Source organism: Dreissena polymorpha, chromosome 7 (assembly GCF_020536995.1).
Source record: "Dreissena polymorpha isolate Duluth1 chromosome 7, UMN_Dpol_1.0, whole genome shotgun sequence".
In the NCBI taxonomy this organism is placed as follows: Eukaryota; Metazoa; Mollusca; class Bivalvia; order Myida; family Dreissenidae; genus Dreissena; species Dreissena polymorpha.
This window is the reverse complement of record NC_068361.1, coordinates 104,773,201-104,789,986: the sequence shown is the minus strand read 5'-3', so window position 1 is coordinate 104,789,986 and position 16,786 is coordinate 104,773,201. Positions and strand designations below refer to the sequence as shown.

Sequence of the window (16,786 nt, the reverse complement as noted above, 5' to 3'; positions counted from 1 at the left end):
TAAGAATATGCATGTTATTGATACATTTATGTTAAAGTTTGCGTACCACCTCAAATATTTTCTATGTTCCTTGTCATATTGCTTTTATATTTTGCATACTTCTTTATCAACATGACCCCAATCTATAAACAAGAGCATACAACTGTATCAAGCATTTTGTAAGAACTATGTTCTCTTTATATACTTAGAAAATTGAAAATTTGGTTATGTTTTGTGTTTAGGTTCACTTTACTCATAAAGTATCAAAGGTATTGCTTTCGTACTTTCAACACTTACTAATTATCATAAGGGGACAGTGCAGGCAAAGATATGTAACTATGACTGGCATTTTGACAGAATTATGGCCCATCTTATACTTCTCAAACTTTAAATATTTTCTTACTATCATGAGGGTACTGTACCTGGCAAGTTGAATTTGACCTTGATCTTTGAATGACATTGACTCTTAAGGTCAAATTAATAAATTTTAATTAAATTTCCATAACTTCTTTATTTATGATCAGATTTGATTCATACTATGACAAAACAACACTTACCTTACATACCACAATGGACTCAACCCAAACCACCCCCATGCCCACCCTCAGATTCCCCCTCCCCTCATCGTTTTTCCTTTTTTTTGATCATCTAATAGATGACTACTACAGCCAATTATACCCCCCCCCCTCAGACCCCCACCCCCTCCACTCCCCCCCCCCCCACCCAAAAATATTTTTTTCTTTAAAACATTGTAAAAAAAAACAACAACAAATATGTTTTTATTTTATTTTTGAATGACTGTCCAACCATCACACCCAAGCTATTGCTATCAAACTTGAAAAACAAACTAATTAGTTTTGTATGTCTTTACAAATGCTCAATAGATTGAGGAAAATATACCTGAACTCAGAATCGTTTATTAAGTACAATTTCTTTAAAACATAAGCGATCAATATGTTTCAATTATGGTCCTATTCCAGTTATAATATGACCATATTACCTTGACCTTATTGAATATGAACAATTATCCCATGATGGCTCACGTTATTCTGTCAAGCACTCGAATAGTCGAGCGCGCAGTCCTCTGACAGCTCTTGTTAATTAGACTCTTTGTATTACATAATATTTTCATAATATTTAAAATATTAGACACAATGCTGTTACAGGCAAATAAGCAGTACCAGTAAAATTTTGATAAATGTAGTGAATTTCTGCTATACATATGCGCACTATCAATAACGAGACTATAGTTGTTGTTTTTTTAATTTCGACTGGTAATGTGTGTAGGTGTGAGTTGAATTCAACGGGAAACGTTTATGAACATAAGTTGGCGATGTTTTGTTTCTTTATGATTTCATCGATTTAACAGTGAAATAGGACACATGTCTACTTGAAATGAGAGAATATGCCTTGTTTAAATACACGCATATATTTGGAAGGAAATAGTGTCGGTGTGTCCCTTTAAGACTTAGTACTGTTTTGTTTTTATAATGGGATGAGGTGCGGACAGATGTTTGATATGCACGTACTTGTAAAGACATATATATTGAAAAGGCATGCGCATTATGTTTCAACGATGAATAGTAAACATTAAATTGATACTTAAAATCAGCTAAATGCATTATGTTCATCTTTTCTTGAATGTTCGCCTAACATCTAAAGAAAGCAATAAGAGGTTCAATTCTCTATGAGCATGTCTCGCTGCGCACGATTACGCTCTTCTCGTATATGACTCTTATGAATCTTGGCAAATACCTAGTGTTTTATTTTGCTTAATCTAAATGAACTCATGACTCTATATGTACTTTAAGCAGCATAGTATGACTTCCAAATGTCCAACAGCTCTTTAAGAGAAATATATGAGAAAGAGATTGACACGAAATATCTACCCATCTATAATAAAGTTTATATATGCACTTCACTATTATAGATTTATAGCATTTTATGTGGTGCAATATAAGTGTACTCTAGTAAATTTGAAATTATGTAATAGATTTCCTCTCAACATACATGCAGAGTTCCAGATAACTTTTTCAGCTAAATCTTGGTTTACACTCTATTAAAGAATCCAGCCTTAAAGTGTATTATGAATTCCTTTTTACCGGTTAGTATAATTTTTGGAGCATCAGCATTTAGGTTTCATAATTTTTAATGAGGGCCTAGACGAGTGAGAACTCATTGATGAAATGTTTACATTATATTCATTGAGATTGAGTTTCATGCATGATCACAAATTTTAAATTCTAATTTTATTTGTTCAATGTGTAACCGTAAACACATAATTTAAGTATACTTTTTTACTAAATTTAATTCATGTTTACGACTTAAAGCGTCTTATCTGGAGCTCTGCATACATGTATTAGTAGCATATATTGAAATATATCCATAGAGTTTCTTTGTTTATTGAATGTAAATGACTGTACAAAAATTATGGTACGTCATTTACAAAGAAAGTTACGTCTACAAACACGCGGTTAATTTCGGTTCAGTAGCAAATATCACACAAAGGGGCGCTACTTCTGCTATAACATTAACTTTCCATTATACGCCGTAAATTTCCTTAGTCGTCCGTAATATATCGGAACGACTGTCAATTGACATCATTGTATCATGCATGATTGTATGTTACTTTGTGCTTGGGTGAAACTCACATCTTGCCATCGCGTTAATTTATTCAACGCATCAATGTTTGATTCCATTATGCACTGCGCATATTGCACAAGTCTCTCTGCACAAACCAACATACATATACCCAGCATGCAATTTACGATCAAGAATGTTGCATCTGTACACATGAATGAAACCATTAAGCAGAATGTAAATAGACATTGGTCATCAGGCAAGATGTGTCATCAAGCATGAAAAGGTGTCTACATACAAATTGAAAGAACCATCAAGAATCATGACACAGTCATAAAGAAGGATGTCAAGTGTACCTAAATACCGTTCCATAAAAACATCTACGTAGAAACCAAACGTATTATATTCAAGGGTTTCTCTACAAATGTACAATGCAAATTAAAAATATTAAAAATGGACTATTAAGAAACTAGTATTGTAGAAAGACACAATTCATTTGGAAACATTTATTTATAACGAAAGTGCGCATCTCAATGCCCTGCATAAATATGTTATAACAAACAAAGGACCTTAATTAAAAATAAACAAAGATATACAGCTAAATATAAAAATAACAGCTAACACACATAAATTATCATGATAATGCATGTCTAGAGTGATTATATTTCATAGAGCTACAGTGATTGGGCATGGCAGTTCAGAGATAGGGTGTAATTGGTTGTGGTTCAATAAATTATTTATCTTAACAATCTTCGTTATCTTAACTAATGTTTCCAACTATGTTATCTGATTTTTAAAAGTCAGCATATAAAAACACACTTACACTATCACAAAAAAGCGTTTCTATAAGCCTGGTAATTCACTCTCCTCAGCTTTAGTAAGGAGGAGGTTTCATCGAAAGAAGCTCTTCGGAATTAAATGAACTATTTGTGTACACAAAATGGGGTGTCATCGATGGTTTGTAGCCGAGTGGCGTCACAGCAGATTTGCCATAGGACACTGGAGTTTTCTCGTGTATAGAACCGTTGCCGTTCTTGTGTTCATCTAGATCCTCTTTTGTGATCACGATTTCTTTGTCTTGCTCTTCATGTACCAGAACCTGCAACGTTGATGATATCACCAATAATATATTCTGGCAAGTATTATATTTATGCAAGCGATACTGTTAAATAAAATGACCGAAGCACCAAATTCAATGACGACGTCGTATATCATCAAATTCATGATTATATTGCCAAAGGCATACATTAACTGGGCGATGATGACAATATAAAATAATGTGAAAGTATGACGCCAAAGAAGAAGAATAAGATTAAGACACACATGATGATGCTAATGGTGATGTTCTGTGATAGATACTGAGCACCTTTTTTGTTTGGTTATTTAAATAATGAGCTCACGATCGCAATGTTCATAAAATAACCACTACACCAACAATGCTTAGTTCGTCGGTCTTTCATCTCTGTGCCGCATTTGTTATACCGAAAAAAGTCGTATTTTATTCGTGTATAATTGCTGATTATCCTTATATTGTTATGCACTTACCTCTGGGTCTTTAAACTGGTAGCCACACCTGCACAAGGTTCTCCATTTCTCCGGTAGACAGCATACAAGTCGGTCGAAAAAGGGGATGAGATATTTTGGATCTACCTCCTCTTTCTGCCAACCTATAAGGACAAATTTTTTCTTTTTGAAAACCAGAATTTTCAGTTTTAATCACACATGTGTGTCTTATGCCCAGAATTTCTTAAAGACTGGGATAAAATTTGGAGTAAATGGCAATAGGGAATTTTAAATATATTTAATTACTTTTTATTGCCGTCAACGCATAATATGATTTGTTTGTGTGATTTTAGAAACACCACATTTTTCCCATTTAAACTTCATTTTAAATATATATAGAGTTATTAAAAAAGCAATTTATCAAAGAGACATCGGAAACATGTCAGTTTATACTTTGAGTAAATAAATACAATACTATCCAAGAGTACTAACAAATAAGAAAAAAGTCGTCTTAAAATGTGTAGTTATAGGAATTTTAGGCCTCTCCTATCTTTAAGCTAGATGATTGCAATGGTTCAATCTCGTCTATGTATTGATCAGCTAATAATGGGGCACTTAACTGTGACTTCAGCATGTTGCAAGTATTCAGGGGCTTAAACTCGATATTTTGGGCAGGGTCAATTAATAAAGGATTAAAATGTATACCTTAACTGCATAAGATAATTGAATATATACTGACCCGTAACGAGGCTGACAAATAGTCCTACAACTATGACTGTTGCCATGCCAATGCTGGGGTACCATAGATACGACACTGTATACAATAACTGCACTCCAGACCTGTGAATATAATTAGTGTTACAAGTAAAACGTTATGACCGTTGTAATGCGAATGCCGGGATGCCTCATATACGACATGGTATACAATAAGTACGACACTGTATACTTTAGCTGCACTTAACACCCGTGAATAAAATGCACCTACGTAGTATATTTATGACACTTGCCTTATCAATATGGGTTGCTATACATAGGATAAGGTATACAATAGCTGTATTTCAGACGTGTGAATTAAACGAGCTTACAAAAGCAAATCATGCACATATTTCTTAAGGTTGACTGAGTCATCTCTGTTACTTTTAAAATGTAATCCTCGTCATTTACACTGACGTGCCTCTATGAGGAACACAGCAATGTCTGCAAACACGACCAAGACAATACCCCTAATATTAGAAAATATTTAATTGTTTACAGATTTTTGTATTAATGAAAAATGTCATTAAATATGTTAACTAACAAATCTGTAGTTTTAAATATTCTTAACTAATTATAATAACAATAAAAAATGTGTATAACAAATATTGCCGTCCCTGGCATTCGCATTCGGGTCATCTAGAAGCAAAAGCCAACTCATCATTTTATTTTCAAAATTGCCGACGAACACCTTTACAAACAATTTATTGATTTACCGATTTTTGAACGATAATTGTCCGTTTATGAACCTATAATCTGCATTCTTATTATTCAAGAGCGTTATTTGCTTTTTTTATGCGTAATTCATATTTGTGTGCGAATATTTGACAATTCTTTAGTAAATCGTCATATTACTTAATATTTAAGATTTTTTAATGTGTTTACTTGTTTTCAGAATGTTTTGATTGTAGAAAAAAAATAGTTTTGATGGTATGAATAAATGTATGCGCAACACAATAACAAATCTTGAGGTACAGAAAACAACATTGTGTAAGAATATCGCATCACAAAAGTGCCAGTACTGCGGGTATGTTTACAACTGTGAATGTAAACGGCATATGAAATGATTGCTGCGTTAATGAGACACAGTTCCATAAATAAAAAAGTGCGATTGCACATTGATAAATTTCTATTTATTTTGTTAGTTTGAGCCTTATGTTCCAGAAAAAGACTATGTTTGTATATAATGTCTTACATCAGACCGTGTTAAACGAATTCTTAAAAATGTTTCACCAACTTTAAACGCAAAAGGGAAAATCGAACTCACAGTTCAGTTAGAGTCTTTGTTGTTGTGGTCATCATCGCAGTAGTGGTAACCATGGTAACGTTAGCCGACGAGCAATTTGCCGTAGGGAAGTCCAGTTTGTAGCCACTGCTGGGCAGGCCATATGCGCCAACACTGATCCAAAGCGGGAACGCCAGACCCAGTATTCCGCCCACTACACAGCCCTAGGGTGTTCAATGTACAAATGATTTGGTCATTTTTCTTACAAATACTGGTTAAATTCTGTATATAATATCATTTTGTTCGTCAAATGTAACGCATACTGATTGTGGCAAGAATTAAAGAAAACAAATATTTGATTTTATACATTATGATACAAAGTTAAATACAAAACTACATGTAAATGCAATATAAGATTGAACGACGATTCACATGAATACATTGACATTTGACATTCGAAATTGTTAACTTTATACGTCTAGCCATGTTTTAAATTATTCTGTATTGCGTTTTTGAATTGAGAATCCGTACGATAGATACATTCTGTTTTTCTTTAACGCAAATTGATATGCAATATCAAATAATTGCATTTTGCATGTACTTGCTAATTGATTGTCAATTCTTCTTTTTCATTACTTCTATATACGAGCCAAAACATGTAACAAATATGGAGTACGAAAAACAACAACAAATATTTTAGTAGCTATTAAACATAGCATATGATCAGTTTGTAGTCGGGTGAAAATATGAAAAAAAAAACACTCAACCCCCCAAAAATTGCTACAAAAGGTATTTTAACTGATTCTGATAGGGTAGGATGCCTTTTATTATATATCAAAAGTTTACAAAAATTGGACCTTCGGATTTTTTTTTCAAGATGTCGCCCAAGATGGCCGCCAAAACCAATTAATGATGATAACTCTGTGAGTTTTCACTCAAATTAAATTATTTTGGTGTCTACACTTAGGTTTCGTGGGTCAATTAACACATTTATAGTAAAAATTTGTGTTAGCCTATAACGTGACAGAGCAATACAACAAAGTGTCAAAATGACCGTTAACACAATGACCGCAAGTGCATAACTATTAACTCAACTGTGTATTATTATTTTCGTAATTTTGTTATAAATATTTTTCATGTTTTGTTTTAAATATTAATCCCCAGTAAAACATTGTTTGAATATTCTGATACTGAAGCTCTAGCACAATATACAACAAATTATACATTGTAAATACAGACTTCCATTGTACAAACAAATCAGACCTGCGTTTGCTAAACACTGCCTCATAGTCATACTAATATTTTTTTAAAGTTGTGTCCAATATGCAAGGAGGAGATTGAGATTTCCAAGAATAACTTGGTAGCTATTCAGTGGAAGGTAGTGAAGGGAATAAATGAAGCTGGTGTAAAGCGGAAGGATAATCTTGTTATTGAGGCTTGCACTAAAGTACATAAAAAAATGTCAGCAGTACACAAATGACAAAAGCATAAAAAAACTATGTGGCAAAGCAAAGTTGCAGTTCTGTGCAAAAGTGAACCACAAGGCAATCAAGTGGAGGTTTTGAAAGTCATAAAGACTGCATACTCTGCGGTGTAACGTTTAATTGGAAAAAGTGCATTTTAGCTGGATACGTACTGACCAATTTGTGCAGACTATTTTAGAGGTCTGTGATTCCCGTTCAAATAAGTGGGGACTTACCGTAAAGGGCCGGATTGAATACTATATACGAGATTAACATGCAGCAGACGGACTTTATCATCATTCATGTAGTGGAAATGTTCGGTCTTTCAAATCTGTTCCGATAGAGTTTCAAAATACCCCAGAAATCAAACGCAGAAAATCTGGTCGTCCTAAAGATGAAGATAAGTATCAAGCATTTCAGAAGACGTGTTCTTACCAAAATTACACAGTGAGGAACAAATAACTATTACTTCTTTGAGTGAAATAAAGAGAGGGTACCTTTGCAATCCTGTTTGGAACCATATGACAATTACAGTTTGATAAAGCATCTTAAAACACGCTTCAACGACACTATTCATTTTTCCGGAGGAGAAGGTTTGGACGATATTGTTACGATGAGAGAACAAACATCGCAAATATTGAGATCGTATTACAAGCAAAAGTGTGAGGAATAAGATGAAAAATCCCAGAAACGTGCTATCATTGAAACTGCTTCTAGATTAATCAAAAGCGATATTAAGTCTGAGGTTGTAACCTTTACGAATTGGTGTCCGAGTAGTGAGGATTTAAAGCTTGAGTCAGCTCTATCATTCCTTCCGACTAGTCTGCGGACACTACTGGAGACATAGTTCTAAGGAAGAGACACAAGACGCAAGGTTGTGGCAGTTGGTCATGCTTTTATACAAGCAGTTTGCCCACGAGATGTCATTGCACCACCGCAAGTGGGACTTGCTGTACAAATCCATCATCTATATCGGCCCAAGTTCAATGTCGATACTCTTCACGAAATGGGAATTTTTATGTTCATATAAAGATGTTATGAGATTTGAGAAAAATGCAGCGGATGTTATTGAACCTGCTCTCCTGGGTAGTGATATAGATTAATTGGAGAAGTCTGTTCTCTTTGCCGCAGATAATGTTGACCACAATATTGTCACCCTTGATGACAAAGGTACTTTTCATGGGATGGATATCATTGCATCTATCATCCCTGGAGCACTCTGATTCCGCGAAAACAGACATCAGTGCTGAACACTAGAAATAAAACAAAAATTCCTATCTTGCGCCACAAAGTAGTTGTCTAAAAAACATTGTTCTGATGTTGGGGTGTTTTCATACACTCATGAACTTGCTAGGGGCCATAGGATCACTCATGGAAGGAACCGGTCTATAAAACATACTTGAGACTGTCTATGGGGAAAATGCAAATGTGCACATTATGACAGAGAAGGCTGTCCAGAGGGCTTTGCGGTGCCATTTTCTTGTTGACAAGTGCCTTCACAGCCAGCTTATATCCGAAATTACCCAGTAAGATCCCGAGATTCAGATACTTCTGGATCAGACCGAGGAGTTGTACTCTTCCCTTCTTAGGGGCGGGACGACGCAAGCAGATGCTACATGTTCTGAGATTTTGATAAAACTCGAGACGGCTATAGAGAAGAAGAAACATGAACTTGCGCAAACATAAAAAAACAAGCCAATTATGACTGAATTATCCGCTAATGGTCAGCATAGCAAGGATGTTGATCAAGGCGGATCGTACTGGTTGTTGGCTGATGCATTTGCAGGCAGTATCCGATTGTCTATCCATCTTTGCTGCAGCTGGGCACTTCAATTATCTGCGACCTGCTTATTACTATCTTCAGCAAATGAGAAGCACAGACAAAACGCATCCAGACGTTTATAAAAAATGTGTTGATGGTTTTCACGTTGCTCGTAGGAGCAATCAGTGCAGGGCTGGGCTAAGCAGTGATCTTGGCATTGATCAAACACTAATGAGGTCTCCTAAGAGCACAGGCGGTCTAACTCGCGGAAGTGGGATGACCGAGGAAATGCAAAACCTTTGGACCCTATCTGCACCTGTAACATCTGAGTACAATAGTGCAATGCAGGATTTCACAGACCTGGCCTATACTACAAGTCCACAACACAAAGAGTCGACTGAGGTGCGCATCAAAAGAGATGCTTCTAATCTAGAGAAAATGCATACCAAGATTACAACCTGCTCACCCTACACAGCTGATCCTACTCTCAGAAACATTGTCAATGCGATAGTGGCTGGGTCAGATGTGAATGTGCATGCATTTCAGGACGTTGGGAGCAAGATCATTAGAGATATCAAAGGAAAGTCGGCCTTTGCTTAAAAGTTAAGAGAAAAGATAGAGCCAAAACTATTGGGAATAGCTCCGCTGTTAAGATTGCTGAAGACCGTTCTATTGATCCTGCCCTTCTGTTCCAGCGTTTCCTTGTAGTGTCAAAATCTGGAGATCTTTCCCTTGAATATAAAGAAGTGAAACTCCAGCTTGAAGACGTATTGTCGTATGAACTTAGCCCCCATCCTCCCGCCCTCTTTGAAGCCAAGAACATACTTCGCAAAGCAGACAAGCCTCAGATCATTCAGACAATTAGAGATCATGCTAAAACGCATCAAGTAAGGGTGTGATGAACTGTATTCCTGAAACAGAGTGTTACGTGTATGATGGTGGCTCCTTAATTCATCGTTTACCATGGAAAAAAGGCGACACATATAACACAATAGCCGAGTCTTATGCAGATTTTACTGTAAGGCATTACGGAAAAGCGACAGTTTTTTTTTATCTCGTGACAAAAACAAAGCAGGCATGATTGCTCTGATCAGCACAGCTCTGACTATTAGGGGGTGTAATGCCGTTGTTTCACCAGGAGATGCAGACGTTGATATTGTTAAAGCAACAGTGGAAATATCGCTTCATAGCACCACAACGTTAATCGGCGAGGATACAGATTTGTTAATCTTTCTTCTACATTACTCCAAAAGGAACCATAAGACCAGCTACTTCCGTTCTGATTTAAAAAAACAGTCAAAGGAAGACAAAGTGTATAATATTAATCTTTTGAAATAACATTAAGGAGACGAAGTGTGCAATCAGTTGCTCTTTGCTCATGCTTACACAGGCTGTGATTCAACTTCAAGGATTTTTTGCATTGGTAAAAAGTTAGCCTTTCGTAAATTAATAAAACCTGTTGCGATCATGAAGTTATGCGCTAGTTCATTCCTCCTTCCAAACAAGTTTCAAGAGGAAATATCAAATCTTGGAAAAGGCTTAATGGTGGAACTGTTTGGTGGAAAGTCCAATGATTCCTTAGAATCACTGCGCCATAACATTTTCACAAAGAAAGTGGCTAGTACCGAAACATTTGTCACTCCTAAGCGACTTCCCCCAACATCGCATGCAACAGTATGCAGTAGCCAACGCGTATATTGTCAAATCATGGTGTGGATGGGGATGGCAAATAATATGAAACCTAATGAATGGGGATGGAAACAGGAAAACGACCAATTAATTCCAATCATAACCCAAAGCAATCCTGCACATGACGAACTATTGAAAATCATAGATTGTAACTGTTCTGTAAGATGAAAATCCTCTCGATGCAGCTGCCGACGCTATAGAGTCCTCTGTACTGCTGTATGTAGCCCTTGCCAAACTGAAAACTGTGACAATCCAAACAATTCACAAGAGGTCTGTACTGATGAAGATGCGGACGACACGGACAATTTAACGCTCTGAGACAAATTTATGGTGTATCAGTGGACAGCGGAATGTCATAAATTGTATTTCATAATTACTCAACAGCCTAATTATATCATCAATTCAATCCAAGAGTTCTTTGTTTACAAAACTATATGGTGTTTGACATAAATAAAATCATCACCTTTGAGTCAATCGTTATGTACTTGCGGTCCTTCCTATGGTGGCGGTGCCTATTTTTTGATGTCATGATAGATTTCTGTGTCAAATAATAAATTTATACTATTTTTGGGGATCTTAAAGTGTTTTTTGACCCCAGAAACCTAGGTAAAGACACCAAAATAATCAATTTTGAGTGGATAGTTACATAGTTATGATCATAAATAGGTTTTGGCGGCCATCTTGGCGGCCATCTTGAAAAAACAATTTTCCGGAAGTCGGATTTTGGTAAACTTTTGATATGTTATTATGTACCTTCTACCCTACCAGGATCAGTCAAAATACCTTTTGTAGCAATTTTTGGGGGGTCAAAGTGTATATTACCCTGACTAATATAATCCGCATAATTGATTTTGTCATAATACAAATTTATTGTCCATTGTACAATGTTAGAATACATGTATACAAGTACATACTTGCCAATTTGCCCACGGAAAAAAACCACCGAGTAGAAATATACCAAGAAGTGGACCCGATGCTGCTCCAGTAAAACTTAGGGATGCCTGGAAACAGCAATTGTTATTTTATTAATGAAAGTCGCCTATACTATAGTGCATAAAGGTATGATTAGTACACGCAATAAATTGCATTTTGATTGTGGGTTTCAAATAATAAACCTTTAACAAATGCATTCCAAACGCTTCATAATGCATCCCAAACGCGAAACAATTTGTCATTATAAAAATCAGTTCGCAATAATAGCTTATATCGCAATTCCGCAATACGAATAAGAATAAACGCAATACATATACTAAAAAATGATTGGCTAGTTGAAGAAGTCACTAGTAGCAAAGGGTTGCCTAGGTCGGAGAAGAACAAGCAACATCTACGCAAATAGGCATTGTGAAAAACGACTTTAAACAGTAACCAGTACAACAAAGTATCTTCAAATGTCTGAGCAATACAATCGAAAACACTAAACACTGGATGAAATACGTGGTATGTTATGTTTTGTCTTATTGTTAAAATGGAGTTTCGAGGCATATTTTTTAGCCCTTAATCCGGCATTGTCATGTAAATAGTACCCGTGAGACTTAGCCAACAAAGGTCAAAGCCATACACGCAATACCAATAACGATGTATGTTATGAAAGGCGATTTAAGACAACTAAGTACTGCGATAGTGATGACCCACATGCTTCATATTAAAGTCACCTGAAGCACAGTCCCGCCAAAGTTCTGAGCAATAAATGCAAAGCCGACGCCTGCGGCACCGTACACCAGCACGAGTCCTTTGCTTATCCACGTCTTCACGCGCTCCGACACCTTGTGGCCAATAGCGGGCTTCAAAATATCCTCCCACGTGACGGCAGCGAGCGCGTTAAGGCACGAGGACATAGTGCTGATAAAAAAATGTAAAATAAACGTTCACAGGAAAAGCGATATTATATATCTAATGTTAAGCGAATAAGATGCGTTTAAGCATGACATACTTTAATAATTTTATTTATCACAAAGCATTAAATTATACAAAATTAATATACACATACACATCCATGAGTTAGCTTAGCTCGTTAGCTTAGCTTTAATTGGTCTAGATATATGTTTTTAGAAGATTCGTTACGATGCTAAATAAATCGCTAAACAGAAAGATTTTTGTCAAGAAAAGAATTAAAAGTTACGCTGGAGTACCTTAAAGCACCGCTAAACAAACACGACACAAAGAGACCTGGAAGTCCCGGGTAACCCAACACCTCCATGACGAAGTAAGGTATGAGCTGATTTGCGTTGGCCACTTTCTTGCTGGTCAAGGGATCGCAGCCCTGTTGTGCGTAGTAGGCGAACATGACAATGCCCGCAAGACACGTGGAAAGAACGAGGAGAATGACGCCACCAATGTTGAGGAGGACCGCGCTGTCAAAGATGCGACAACTGGTATGAGATACTGAACAAGCATTATATGGTTTTTGGAGATTCAATCGAAATTTAATTATTATTTTTTTTACAATGGAAAACAAATTGGCATATTTTTTGGCCCCCTTTTTTCTTTTCATTTACCAGCTCGGATTTGTGGAGGGGGGATACAATGTTTCTTAAACATCGCCTGCTTCGAGCACATTGAGCACATGCAATGGCATATTATCAACAACGGCGGAAACGCATTTTTCTGGCACATATATTTCTCCAAACGCTTTATTTTTGGCAACATGTGTTTTAATGTTACGCCTTTTGTTTTGTCCACTAAGTTATTGATTTCCTCAAAGTGGGACAAGCACAGTAACTTACCTGTTTAAATTATATGGTTAGAAAAACACCTGGTATAATAAATTGGAAAACAATCTGAACTAGTTTTCATTTGACTCGCAACATTGGCCTATTTTCTGCTGACTCACTACTTTGCCTTCCTCAGGGTTGGAACAGCACAGTACCGCTGAACGCTGGCCTGGTTACACCCGTACGTGGCCATCCATCCAATACTTCCGCCCACTACTAACGACCAGATGGAGTGGCGAGTGGTCGGGTTGAAGTTCGCACTGAAATAGGAAACATGCACTAAAAAATCAAGGCAATATTATAACGTAAGGATGTTTTTAATTCAACACACGATTTGGTTTAGCGCTTAAGAATGATCAGTCTTGCAAAATCATTCTAATAGTGTTTTGTTTAACGATTAGGTTTGTTCTGAGCATTGTCCTGCAAAAGAAGTGATTTAATTGTGAGTGAGTGGGTGAGTGAGTGAGTAAGTTCGTGAGTAAGTGAGTGAGTACTTCATTATATGTTACATTATTTTTAAAATAGCAGCTGCATTCGAATCGATTACTACAAAGTTAATCTATGTCAATAAAACAAAGTAAAAAACTTATAATGGTTACCCATTAATACTAATACAGTCTGATTTTCTAAACGTAATGATGCTTACTCCCAGAACTCGATCCTATGCCAGTCCTCGTTGATCCTCCAAACGGTGTTCATACCTCCCACCTTCATCGCACCCTGTTTGGCATGACAGTATGCATGAGTAGAGTGCAACGGTGTGGGATTGAATTAATGTTTTTAGAAATCTACATTGTCTCGATCATATACAGATAAGAAAATATTACGTTAAAGAATTAGATGAAATCTCAGTAACGGACTTTGTTGAGTTTATTAAAAGCCCATATACACTCAATATCAACGATTACTTTGTACAATATTTCGAAAAAAAGTGAACACAAACACAATCAATGTTCCTTATAGCAATAGCCAAAATTTCAAAGCTAGATGTGATCTGGTAACATAGATTTAACAAGATACAAAATGAACCTTTTGTGGAACAAAAATATTCAACACATGTTAATGTACCATATTAGTATTCGTGTGTCGAATGAATAGATATCGTTGCTAGATATTAAAATGTAGTATATTGTGCCAAAAAATAAAAATAAAACAAACATTTTGTATCTTGTTTAATCTATGTCACCATACCACATCCAGAGTTGAAATGTTGGCTTTTGTTATAAGGAACATTGATTGTTTATGAATTATCTTTAATTTACGACATTGTGCGAAATATTCATTAATTTTGAATAGTTGTGCGATTGTAATAGCACTCTGTATACGCATGTAAATACAGCATGATTTATATAAACCTTCGTTGATAAGAAGCCCATAAATAAGGATACAAACCTGTATATAATGGAAAAGAACGTTTATCTGTATGATACCGAAAGATATATCACTATGCATTCGAACCTGTATGAACTTGGATTTTAACCTGAATCACTATGTATACAAACCTGTATTTTCATAAGTACAAACTTTTACCACTATCACAATGGATACGAACGTGTAACAGTATGGATAAGAACTTGTATCACTATGCATAAGAATCTATATCGCTTATATTAGTATATACACAGTTTTGTCAGTTTTTGTACGAACATGTATGATTAGAGATACAAACCTCTATCACTATGGATACGAACTTGTATCCCTATGGGTACGAACCTTATGGATGCTAAAAGAGATCATTGTGTATACTAATCTGTATCACTGGTAATACGATCTTTATCACTCAATATACGTATCTCTATCACTATGAATAGGATTTTGTATCGCTATGGATACAAACACGTATCAAAATTTATACGAATGTGTATAGCTATGGATACGGACCTTTACATTTATCAATACGGATACAAACCTGAATCACTATTGCGAGAATTCCGGCTATCATCACCACAGCCTGGAACACGTCTGTCCACACCACCGCCTTCATGCCGCCCTGTCATGCAGAGCATACACAAAACATGCATTTTATTATTTTTATTATTATTTTTATTATTATTATTATTATTATTATTATTATTATTATTATTATTATTATTATAATTATTATTATTATTATTAGTTTATGCACAGTTTTTATGTTGCATTCATTATTTTTCACAATATATATATATATATATATATATATATATATATATAATATATATATATATATATATATATATATATATATATAGATATATATATATATATATATATATATATATATATATATATATATATATATATATATATATATATATATATATATTTATATATATATATATATATATATATATATATATATATGAATGGTACAAAGTGTATCAAAGGTACCTACATGATCCGCTAAGAGTTTACATAGGTCAATATATTGACACAAATATTTCCCTGATTATGATCATATTATTCAAACGCATAATGGCCACTATTATAGCAAAAGCAATATGGTAATTTGTGGACTATTATTTACATTAACGCATACGTCCCCTAACTCAACAACCAAGAACTGCCATTGTAAACCTATAAAATGTACGTACGAGAAATGTATAGAAGGTTGATACACAACCCACTGTGATAATTGTGGCCCAGGTTGGGAAACCAGTTACTGAAACAGAATCATTTGACTAATGCTTAGTTGGAAGGGACGAAGAGAATATATCATCTTCTCTCAGTGGCAAGAAAGTGCCGGTCTCGATCCCAAATATTTGACAAACAAACACCTCGCCCAAATGTCACCAAGTGGAAATTCTACTCAGACAAAGGCTTCGAAAAGGTTGGAGTACGTTGCATGCTTCAAATGCAATACATGACACAAATAGCCGAAGAACAATTAGGTTTGGATCATCTATCAACAAAACGTGTGTTGACTATTATTAGTTTCATTAAGTAATATCATATTTCATAGTATTGCACGTCGATAAACTTCAAGTTCTTCTACAAACAACCTTTAAACACAAAATAGAAAATATTTCCTTTCTCTACTTGTGCTTTGCAAAAGTATGCGAGATTAAATGGACAGAATATTAAACAAGACGCAATGTTCTGGCACGTTTGAATCTTTTCTCAACAACGAACATTTTTTACA

The 16,786-nt window shown here is 35.4% G+C and overlaps 3 protein-coding genes across 4 annotated transcripts in view; 1 reads left to right on the top strand and 2 right to left on the bottom strand.

Moving 5' to 3' along the window:
• The window catches only part of LOC127840004 (sodium-coupled monocarboxylate transporter 1-like), a 639,226-nt gene that overhangs the window by 203,880 nt on the left and 418,560 nt on the right, over nt 1-16,786 (bottom strand). The gene's annotated exons all lie outside the window — the stretch shown is intronic.
• LOC127837264 (uncharacterized) overlaps nt 1-16,786 on the top strand; it is a 289,076-nt gene that overhangs the window by 60,977 nt on the left and 211,313 nt on the right. The window lies entirely within an intron of this gene.
• Nucleotides 3,051-16,786, bottom strand: part of LOC127837257 (sodium-coupled monocarboxylate transporter 1-like) — a 50,637-nt gene continuing 36,901 nt past the window's right edge. Inside the window, exons 4-14 of one of the 2 annotated variants that reach the window (XM_052364182.1) lie at nt 16,239-16,306; nt 15,575-15,655; nt 14,312-14,385; nt 13,785-13,925; nt 13,084-13,305; nt 12,607-12,793; nt 11,869-11,955; nt 6,083-6,264; nt 4,802-4,902; nt 4,105-4,226; nt 3,051-3,658 (exon numbers count right to left, since the gene is read on the bottom strand). In XM_052364182.1, the coding sequence (XP_052220142.1) occupies nt 3,434-3,658; nt 4,105-4,226; nt 4,802-4,902; nt 6,083-6,264; nt 11,869-11,955; nt 12,607-12,793; nt 13,084-13,305; nt 13,785-13,925; nt 14,312-14,385; nt 15,575-15,655; nt 16,239-16,306 (1,490 nt within the window). In that variant the 3' untranslated portion in view covers nt 3,051-3,433. The remainder of the gene's footprint in view (nt 3,659-4,104; nt 4,227-4,801; nt 4,903-6,082; nt 6,265-11,868; nt 11,956-12,606; nt 12,794-13,083; nt 13,306-13,784; nt 13,926-14,311; nt 14,386-15,574; nt 15,656-16,238; nt 16,307-16,786) is intronic. The other variant, XM_052364183.1, reaches the window with a different exon arrangement.